General features: G+C 39.0%; 1 protein-coding gene across 2 annotated transcripts in view; it reads right to left on the minus strand.

Annotated features, from left to right (window-relative positions):
- The window catches only part of LOC133616517 (mediator of RNA polymerase II transcription subunit 26-like), an 11,820-nt gene extending 439 nt beyond the window's left edge, over nucleotides 1-11,381 (minus strand). The window contains exons 1-4 of one of the 2 annotated variants that reach the window (XM_061975890.2): nucleotides 11,088-11,381; nucleotides 4,353-4,430; nucleotides 4,148-4,283; nucleotides 1-4,078 (exon numbers count right to left, since the gene is read on the minus strand). The exon at nucleotides 1-4,078 is cut by the window's left edge and continues 439 nt beyond it. In XM_061975890.2, the coding sequence (XP_061831874.2) occupies nucleotides 2,964-4,078; nucleotides 4,148-4,283; nucleotides 4,353-4,430; nucleotides 11,088-11,159 (1,401 nt within the window). In that variant the 5' untranslated portion in view covers nucleotides 11,160-11,381 and the 3' untranslated portion in view covers nucleotides 1-2,963. Of the gene's footprint in view, nucleotides 4,284-4,352; nucleotides 4,431-11,087 lie in introns of both variants that reach the window. The other variant, XM_061975889.2, reaches the window with a different exon arrangement.

Here is an 11,381-nt window from a genome sequence, read left to right on the forward strand (position 1 = left end):
CACAGAATCCACAAAAGTTGGCAGTTCTCACATATTAAAAACCTTGCTGTGTGATGATTACAAAGTTATGATTAAATATAGACCAGGGAATCGCTTTTTTCTCATTTTATTGACACATAATAGTAAATATGTTGTTTTCTGCAACCGATCACAAATACAACTTTCTCTGCAATCACAAAGGCTGACTTTTGGGGAAAAAAAAAATTCATTAAAGGCAATATTATCTGCAGAAATTATGCAATCCTATTGTATGTTTGACTTTCTCCTGAGAGTCCCTATTCAAGTGGGAATTTGTATACTTTGTTCCGAGTGAATTTTACCCTAATGTGTCTCCTGTAAAGACAATAACCACCAAACTAGCTACACAGCAGGTCCATAAACTTTGGGGACAATCAATAAAAACTGCTGTAAAATTTGTTTTAGCTTTAGTTAGGCTTATTTTTATTTTACAATGAGACAAAAAGATTTAAAAAAATATATACTGTAGTACCTATTTTTTTGATGAAAATGTTCAGCAAAACTATGCCCCGGTTTTTGGATGCCGTCCTATTGCCAAACATTGCACATAATAAACTAGTCTGTTTGTATGCTTGTCATTTCGCAGAATCGTGTGCCCAAACAAAATAACTCCATTTTCTAATGACTCAGTTTCTACCCTTTTTTTTATTTAGTACGACTGCAAAGTAACCCACCATGGGGCCTAAAAAAGTTGTAAATGTTAGCACTTTGATATTGAATTCTCGACATAACTCGTATTAAAGAGTTTAAAGAGGACGTCCGGATGGTGCTCCACTCTCCTTCTCCCTTGGGTTTGTGCCCAATAGAGTTTTCAATTAAAGCAGGGGTGTCCAAAGTGTCGCCCGGGGGCCATTTGTTGGCCCACAGCATACTGTCGAAATAAAATCAAACCAAGAAACATTATGTTAAAAAAAAAAAAATAGACCAAAAAGATGTAACGTAACGAGAAAAAGTTGAAATGTTGACATTGATACTACGCTTTGTAACATACAACACAAAACCACAAAGTTTTGTGTTGTTTATTTTCTGTATTTTTTTTTTTTACAAAATAAAAAAAATTATATCAAAATGGCACCTGAATGCTTTTAATTGTCAAGCCTTTGTGGAAAAGTTTTGACACCTCTGAATTAGCGATGTAAAATGTTCCTTTATACATTTCATTAGTCATGTTTATGTATTTCACATTGTTTTCTGCATGTAAAACAACAATTATTTTTATTAAGTGTTTTGTGTTCATTTTATGGGGTTTCTGGAATTGGATTTACATGATTTCTTATGAGGAAAAACTGCTTAGATTTTTGTACGGTTCAGTTTTTTTGTCTGATCTTTTGGGACGGATTACTGGAGGTATCGATCCCTTGTTTATTGCTGTTAATTGGTTCCGGACATGACCGCGATGAATACATTTCCGCCAAGTAGAAACCGTTAATTATAAATGGAATATTTTCATAGCTAGAGCCTAAACAACATGTTTAAAAGGACCTTCTAACTAAAAGTTTCAACATGACAGCTATTGATACACGAAACAACCTTTAGTCACCTTTACATTTGTTTAATGCTTCCTGAGGCTGAGCCAATCTGTGGCCACAAAACTGAACAGCGTGCTCTGATTGGTTTGGTCTCATTTTGTGGCCAATACACCTTTAGTATTAATACTTTAAGCTCATTTAACCATTGTTATGCTTAAAAATGCTGAATTTAGGACAAGAAAAGTTGTAAGATATGCTTAAAAAAACAGACACTGTGGTGAAACCGCAATATTTGTAGCACGTTGGATTTAACCATTGTTATTAGGGCTGCAAATTTTTGGGTGTCCCACGATTCGATTCAATATCGATTCTTAGGGGTCACAATTCGATTCTAAATCAATTTTTCTTTCGATTCAACGCGATTCACCATTCAAAAACGATATTTTCCCGATTCAAAACGATTCTCTATTCATTCAATACATAGGATTTCAGCAGGATCTTCCCCAGTCTGCTGACATGCACGCAGAGTAGTAGATTTTTGTAAAAAGCTTTTATAATTGTAAAGGACAATGTTTTATCAACTGATTGCAATAATGTAAATTTGTTTTAACTATTAAATGAACCAAAAATATGACTTATTTTATCTTTGTGAAAATATTGGACACAGTGTGTTGTCAAGCTTATGAGATGCGATGCAAGTGTAAGCCACTGTGACACTATTGTTCTTTTTTTTATTTTTTTATTTTTTTTATAAATGTCTAATGATAATGTCAATGAGGGATTTTTAATCACTGCTATGTTGAAATTGTAACTAATATTGATACTGTTGTTGATAATATACATTTTTGTTTCACTACTATTGGTTTGTTCTGTGTCGTGTTTGTGTCTCCTTTCAATTGCTCTGTTTATTGCAGTTCTGAGTGTTGCTGGGTCGGGTTTGGTTTTGGAATTGGATTGCATTGTTATGGTATTGCTGTGTATTGTTTTGTTGGATTGATTAATTAAAATGAGAATCGATTCTGAATCGCACAACGTGAGAATCGCGATTCGAATTCGAATCGATTTTTTCCCACACCCCTAATTGTTATGCATAAAAATGCTTAATTTAGGACAATAAAAGTTGTAGGATATGCTTAAAAAAACAGACACTGTGGTGAAAATGCAATATTTGTAGCACGATGTGAAGGACGCCGTATATCCTTTAGTTTGCCGCAGTCTTTCGTCAAAGTCACAAATTTTGAGAAAAACACAGCCTGTTATTTTCAGGTGTTTTTGAGTTAATTTGTACGCGCAAACAAACAGACCTAAAAGTGTACAAAGCATTTTGGCTTAGCTGGAAGTCCCACAAACACAGAAACAAATCAGCTGAAGCTCCTGAAATTACAGATTACCATCGTCATGCAATCTGCATGCACAAAACGCAGAAGAAGGTATGTGCTGCAGTGGTGAAAACGGCAACCTTACACCTTCCCAGTTTCAATCCAAACAGACGTACGGCAGTATGTCCAACCTGCTCTCATCCCCATGTGGGTCCAAGGAGATGCACTGTGTCCACTGGTACCAGTCACCACGTGTGTCGTAGCAACCGTTAACCCCTGACCAGTGCTCTGTGTGTAACCTCCGCACCTCCTCATTGCTGATCTCTCTGCCCACTCCGGGTAAATCCCTGCTCGGGGGCTCGGATATCAACTCGTGTGTTTTCTCATCCTCTTTTCTTTGTATGTCTGTTGTGAAAAAGTGCGCAGTGGGAGTGCGAGCGCCCGATGACGTCAGAATGCTACTCTGCTGGCTAAGGTAGGAGCGGATGATTTCGCTCCTCGACAGCTCTTTCCAATCGGTGTGCTGCAACAGACTGAGAGGAAGTGGTGGATTCTGCTTTGGTTGCTCTGTCTGTAGTTTCTCTTTCTCCTTTTCTTTATTGACGGAAGCTTGGATTTGACCTGTTACAGCGTTGAATATCAGTCTCCGGTCTTTTAACCTAACATGCTTAGTGTCCTCTAGGTCTCCTCTGTCTAGTTTAACGGCATCATCGTGAAACCTATAGTTCTGTCCGTTGTTCGCCACATCAGTAAAAGCGCCATCATCTTCCTGTGAACCCTGAAGACACCCCTTTAAGGTCTGAACGGGAGTGTCCGTAGACACAAGTCTCAGTGTTTGGTTACATATATTCTGTGCTGGCGCTGCACCTTCCTGTAGCTTGAAATGTACGGACATATTGGGTTGGTGCTGCTCCTTAAAGGCAGCTTGCTGTTGCTGCAAAACGGATGCTTTGAGTAACAAAGAGGCGCTCGGAGGTTTGCTGGACCCTGAACTACTCGGGTGAGGTTGTGCAGGTTTAACATTTAGCAGCTTGCCACTGTTATTTAGTTTAGAAAAGTCCTTGTTTACAGTCTGATATAAATCTGTTAAAATGTCGGCGCCACTTTTGTTTTTGCTTGAAAGCAGGTATTGGCTTTTGCCATTTACAGCCTTTTTAGGCATCTTTGCTGGCGAGAGTCCTTCCTGCGAGTCTTCAGTGTGTTTCCTGTTGCTTGATGATTTCTCCCAGTTGTTTAAGTCCTTTCTGTGCTTTAATTCCACACCTGTTTTACCTGAAGGTGGAGTGGCAGCTGTCATGGGGCTGCAATGGTTGACTACAGCAATAGAAGACCACGATGCACCTTTGGAATACACGTTGCTCCTTCCTGGACTGATCAAATTCTGCCACGTCCGCACGAGCTTCTTGGCCCGTTTGGCAAGATCCTCATTCTTGGTTTTCTTGCGGACATCGTTGACGAGTTTCCCAAGACGAGTTTCCTGTGACAGGTAGGATTTTTAAAACCTGAATGCAACATCATTTTATATTAACTTCCGTTAGTAAAATACCTCCAGGGCTTCTTTGGTAATTGGATATTTTTCCAGGAAAGAGATCACCTCCATGACAATCACAATGTTGGAGATCTCCTGTAAAGACACATACTTGTAAAAGGTTATGAGAACATGCCGGGAAAATACAGCTAAAGCTTCATTTGAATAGGGACTCAAATGAGCACCTGCATGCCGAGCAGTATACTTGTGCTGCTTTAAGGCACAAGTGAGACTAAATGCAAATAAGCGGTTTTGTTCTAGTAAACATTCTGGCATAATAATAAATAAGGTATACATAGGTATACATAAATAAGGTATAATAACCACTAATTTAAATAAAACTTTGTAATCTCAGTAACTTAATTAAGATATACTAATTACTTAAAAATAAGAAAGCCTAAAATTTAATTAGTAGTGGGAGATTTAAGACTCAATACAACGGCAATAAGTAAATTCTACCAAGTAGTCTACACCCCGTTATATTAAACATTTTCTTGGCACTAAGAACCGACCAACCGACGATACCTTAATGCCAACGGTTATTGAGGGTGAGGGACAAGTATTCGTGGGGGTCGCTCCTAGTGAATTATTCCTGGCATTTGGTTCCTACCTCAGGGCCATATATTGGGTCACTCCCCACACTTTCATCGACGCTAGCATAAGTTAATGGTGGTAATCATACAACTCGTTACCCACCTACCCGGGGATTCACTCCAGGGGTAAGGGGTTCCTTTTATTTTTTTCCTTTCATCTGGCATTACAGAGCGCACACGGTATTAGTTGACAAGGGTGCACATTTCCTTGAATGAAAGACATATACTGAAAGTTAAAAAGACATAACTTAAGAATAGCATATATCTATTTCTAGAGCATAATATACACTCACAAAACAGACTCCATCACACTGTTGCTCATACGTTTATTTATTTATGGTCACCTGCCACACTTTAAATGTGAAAGACAGCAACTGTGTCTGGTGACAGCAACAAGGGAATTATTGGAATCTGTTCAAGACAACACTGCCGTGAAAGACGAGGAATGGAGGAGTGCAACCCAGCCTTCGACTAGCGGGAGTCATAATGAGCGATAGAAAATAGAGCCAGGAGACACTCTTTTGTTGTTTGGCAGCCAGAACTGTGGGATGTTGCTCCCCAGTAGCCTGGTGAATTTATCTCATGCAGTTGTTTCTTTAGGTTTTGTGTATTTAGAATTTTTCTTTAACATTTGATTTTGATCGTGCAGCTTTTACAGTGTTTGTGTGTTATTCCGTATAAAGAAATGGACTTCCAACTTCTGCACATCCAGGTGCACTTGGCAGGGAAACACGCAGTCAAGCACTCAAGAGTGGACCCTGATGGAATTCCGCTAAGAAAGCGCTCCAAAATACAGTTAAGCTCCACTTTTTTGTGTTAGCTCTGTGCTATTTTACTGTGGCTACAATATAGACTACACTATAGACCATGAATTGATTAAACAAGTTGAAAAACGTATTCGGGTGTTACTATTTAGTGGTCAATTGTACGGAATATGTACTGTATAGGGCAGCACGGTGGAAGAGGGGTTAGAACGTCTGCCTCACAATACGAAGGTCCTGAATAGTCCTGAGTTCAATCCCGGGCTCGGGATCTTTCTGTGTGGAGTTTGCATGTTCTCCCCGTGACTGCGTGGGTTCCCTCCGGGTACTCCGGCTTCCTCCCACCTCCAAAGACATGCACCTGGGGATAGGTTGATTGGCAACACTAAATTGGCCCTCGTGTGTGAATGTGAGTGTGAATGTTGTCTGTCTATTTGTGTTGGCCCTGCGATGAGGTGGCAACTTGTCCAGGGTGTACGCCGCCTTCCGCCCGATTGTAGCTGAGATAGGCTCCAGCACCCCCCGCGACCCCGAAGGGAATAAACGGTAGAAAATGGATGGATGTACTGTGCAATCTTCTAATAAAAAGTTTCAATCAATCAATCAAAAGACATGTTTTTAATTAGCTTAGGCAATTTTGCATTAAGATTTCAACACCTCCAAATTTGGTAACCCATTAAGACGCGTGTTACAATCCACCAGCTGGTGTGTAATAAATACTACATTTTCTGTATAAACATCTTGTGGGACTAGCACATTCAAATGAATGGCTAAGACTACTTCCTGGATGAGGAAACACACTGAAGCCTATACATGACTGTCATCTAACATCTTGGAATTTAAACTGCATCCGAAGTCCACTATATCATTTATTTTTGTAAAGAAATCAAAAAATGTTTTAAACATTTGAACACACAGAAAAGTCTTGAAAATTTGTATCGTTGAGTAATGGCATTGATTCCCAGGAACTGGTAATTGGAATATCAATTAAATTGTGGAATGTACCCATCCCTCCTTTCAACACGTCTTAGAAACAGAACTTGTTCGTAAGCCTAGAACCCCTGTCATGTTGTATGGCTATTGATTGTACAATGTACAGTATCCCAGATTTGTTGTAATGCTAAACAATCAAAACAAAGCAAGAAACTTGAAATTAGCAATCCATTAGTGATATGTGGATCGATACTGAAATATTGATACCGCTGAAACCAGATCTTTATGCTCTAATATCCATTCTCAAATTAAAAATATTGATACTTTTCATTCTTTAGTTATTTGAGATAATGCATATCATTATCAGGAACACAGTGTAAAGTAACTAAATTACTGAGATCTTGTTAGGAACTACTTTTTCTTTGTACGTAATGTGCAAGACTATCATTTGTTTATTTAAAAAAAGAACTGGCAAATAAAATGAGTCATTCAGTATTATAAAACAGCAAGTGTACAGTATGTATCCTTTCATTGTACGCTATTTGGAGACATTATTGTACGTACAGAATTTTTTTGATTGATTGAAACTTTTATTAGTAGATTGCACAGTACAGTACATATTCCGTACAATTGACCACAAAATGGTAACACCCGAATACGTTTTTCAACTTGTTTAAGTCCGGGTCCACGTTAATCAATTCATGGTACAAATATATACTATCAGCATAATACAGTCATCACATAAGTTAATCATCAGAGTATATACATTGAATTATTTACATTACTTACAATCCGGGGGGTGGGATGTGGAGGGGGTATCAACAATTATATCATCTGAGAAATGGACATTGTAACAGTGTAGGTCTGACTTCGTAGGACATGTACAGCGAGCAGTGAACATAGAATAGATAGAATAGAATAGAAAGTACTTTATTGATCCCTGGGGGAAATTCAGCACCACAGTTCCCTCACAACAGACAATAATAATAATAAATAATAATAAATAATATATATAATATATTTTACATAATATATGAATAATATAAATATATTCTCCATATATTCTACATTTAAGTGCAGTCAAGGAACATGTGCATTATACAGGTGAGCTCAGAAAGCATAAGAACAAGTATATACATTTGATTATTTACATTTGATTATTTACAATCCGGGGAGGTGGGATGTGGTGGGGGGAGGGTGTTAGTTTAGGGTTGTAGTTGCCTGGAGGTGTTCTTTTACTGCGGTTTTGAAGGAGGATAGAGATGCCCTTTCTTTTACACCTGTTGGCAGTGCATTCCATATTGATGTGGCATAGAAGGAGAATGAGTTAAGACCTTTGAACATAAATAAGAGAACACATTAAGTGAAGAATAATGCTGTCATTTGTTTTTTTCCCTGCGATTTTATATTGTTTGAAGATGACTCCCGTAGAGCAGTGTTTTTCAACCTTTTTTGAGCCAAGGCACATTTTTTGCGTTGAAAAAATCCGGAGGCACACCACCAGCAGAAATCATAAACTCAGTTGACGGTTAAAAGTCATTGTCGCAATTGTTGGATATGACTTTAAAGCATAACCAAGCATGCATCACTATAGCTCTGGTCTCAAAGTAGGTGTACTGTCACCACCTGTCACATCACGCCCTGACTTATTTAGAGTTTTTTGCTGTTTTCCTGTGTGTAGTGTTTTAGTTCTTGTCTTGCGCTCCTATTTTGGTGGCTTTTTCTCTTTTGTTGGTATTTTCTTGTAGAAGTTTCATATCTTATATTTCCCGCATCTACTTTGTTTTAGCAATCAAGAATATTTCAGTTGTTTTTATCCTTCTTTGTGGGGACATTGTTGATTGTCATGTCATGTTCGAATGTACATTGTGGACGCCGTCTTTGCTCCACAGTAGAGATGTCCCGATCCGATATTTGGATCGGATCGGCCGCCGATATTTGCCAAAAAATGCGTATCGGCAAGGCATGGGGAAATGCCGATCCAGATCCAGTTAAAAAAACAACAACTCTGCTCCGTGTTTTCCAACGCACCTATTTAAATAATACATTCCACTTTTCTGCTGCTCCCTAATTTCTGTTGCGCATTTTCCAGCACACCTTCAACACATCCACAGGTCTGTGGATTCTCACACAGTTGCTTTTAGCTGCTGGCATTACACGACAGGCTCTTCTCACTCTTTCCTGTGTCTCCCTCTCACAGACAGCAAGCGCACCTTCTTACACACGTCACATACTGTCACGACATACGTCACATACTGTCACGTCATACGTCACATACTGTCACGTCATACGTCACATACTGTCACGTCATACGTCACATATGTATACGTCCTCCCCGAGCAGAGAGGCAGCAGCATGGCTAACGTTAGCTGTGATGCTAGCGCAGCCGTGTGACCAACGTTCTCTCTAAGGTGCGCGCTTGTGCAATTGCGCACTGCTCAAACGTCCTCTGCGCATAGCAATTATATGCCACGCACAAAATCAAATACAAAAATAAGCGCATAACAATTTTCGACACACGGACACGACAGAGAAAACCGTTTTCATCATCATTGTTCAAATATTGTAACGTCTGTCGAGACGCTTATCTCCATTCGGTGCCACACGTCCACACCATCAAAATGCCGAGGCAAACATTTCCACATCAACACCGTATGAAAAAATTTGTGATTTTTTTAGTTGTGATTTCCTTCTCTGCATGAAAGTTTAAAAGTAGCATATATTAATGCAGTATGAAGAAGAATGTTTTAATGTAGACATGCAAGCCTTGAAAGAAAATTTTGAAAATCAAGACTACATTTCCTGCAAATGGGTGCATTTCTACCCTATATTTTAACTTTAGATTTATTCTCATATCAAACTCTTTTGGCTGTCTTTTTGACACTTACATCCGGCGCCCCCGTCCACACCCCGGATTATAAATAATGTAAATAATTCAATTTGATTATCTTGTGTGATGACTGTATTATGATGATAGTATATATCTGTATCATGAATCAATTTAAGTGGCTTCGACTTAAACAAGTTGAAAAACGTATTCGGGTGTTACCATTTAGTGGTCAATTGTACGGAATATGTACTTCACTGTGCAACCTACTAATAAAAGTCTCAATCAATCAATCAAAACACATAGAATCATCATACTGATGTGATTATATGCATCAAGTGTTCATTCAAGGCTGAGGCAAAATATCGAGATATATATCGTGTATCGCAATATGGCCTTAAAATATCGCAATATTAAAAAAGGGCCATATCGCCCAGCACTAGTTTCAATGATGCCATTTCTGTTTGTCATGTATAATTTTGTCTATTTTGTGTTTATCCTTGAATAAACAGGTCAGTTTCTTGTTACCAACCATTGTGTATTATTCAAACTCATCTAATTCAGCTGGCTAGTTGTTATCAAGAGTACTAAAACCCTTTTCAATGTGATTCTGACAACTAAGTAGGCTAGATAACTTTAAACTTTAATACATGCTCGGATAGGCCAGTATCGGTCAGTATCGGTATCGGTCAGTATCGGTATCGGATCGGAAGTGCAAAAACAATATCGGTATCGGATCGGAAGTGCAAAAACCTGGATCGGGACATCCCTACTCCACAGTAAGTCTTTGCTGTCATCCAGCATTCTGTTTTTGTTTACTTTGTAGCCAGTTCAGTTTTACTTTTGTTCTGCATAGCCTTCCCTAAGCTTCAATGTATTTTCTTAGGGACACTCACCTTTTGTTTATTTTTGGTTTAAGCATTAGACACCTTTTTACCTGCATTTAAAAAGCAATTAGCTACCGGCTGCCACCTACTGATATGGAAGAGTATTACACGGTTACTCTACCGAGCTCTAGACAGCACCGACACTCAACAACAACACATCATTTGCAGACTATAATTACGGTACTGGTTTTCAAAAAAAAAAATCAACCTAAATATGTCAAATTAGATAATCTCCCACGGCACACCAGACTGTATCTCACGGCACATTAGTGTGCCACGGCACAGTGGTTGAAAAACACTGCCGTAGAGCAGCAGCACTTGACATACACCACTTTATCAATTTTACCAGACACATTAGGTATATTTGCACAAAGCATCGGTATCGGATCGCTATCGCTGAATTTCACCCAGTATCGGATCGTAAAGAAAATCAGTGGTATCGCACGTCACTACAATCCATTTTAAGTGAATTGACACATCAAAGACAGTTTTGTTTGTGAATCTCTTCATATGAACTTATTTGCTACTTTAACGTCACATATACAGTAGAAAGACATACATTAGTAAACTGACGCCAGTCAACAACTGGGCTGTGGAATGCATGACGTTACTTAGTCAGCTCCTTGATTAGATCACAACAAACTAATTAGCAAGTAAACAATACTCAGCCTCCCTCGCTGCTAACGTCCACCATTGAGACTTGGGACTCATTTCGTGTCCTTCTCGGACTACCAAGAAAGCGTTGAACTCACATTGCTGTGGACGTCAATGGCTTCCAGTAACCGGTCTCTCATGCCCTGTGGAGTGGCGGTAGTCGCTGTCATCGCCTGGTTGTGAAGCTCCAGATCCAGACGGGCACTGACAACTTATAGAACCGACGGAGGCGCGTCCTCGCCAAGACTGGACATAATATGTTTCTTAAAAACAATATTCCTTCGTTTAATATTTGACCATTTGAACTAAACGAGCGGAGAGAAGTCGCCGCTAGATATCCGCTAGCTTCATTTTCAGCCTGCTGTATGTCAACACTACGGGCTTTTGTATAG

This window comes from Nerophis lumbriciformis, linkage group LG14 (genome assembly GCF_033978685.3).
Source record: "Nerophis lumbriciformis linkage group LG14, RoL_Nlum_v2.1, whole genome shotgun sequence".
Taxonomy (NCBI): domain Eukaryota; kingdom Metazoa; phylum Chordata; class Actinopteri; order Syngnathiformes; family Syngnathidae; genus Nerophis; species Nerophis lumbriciformis.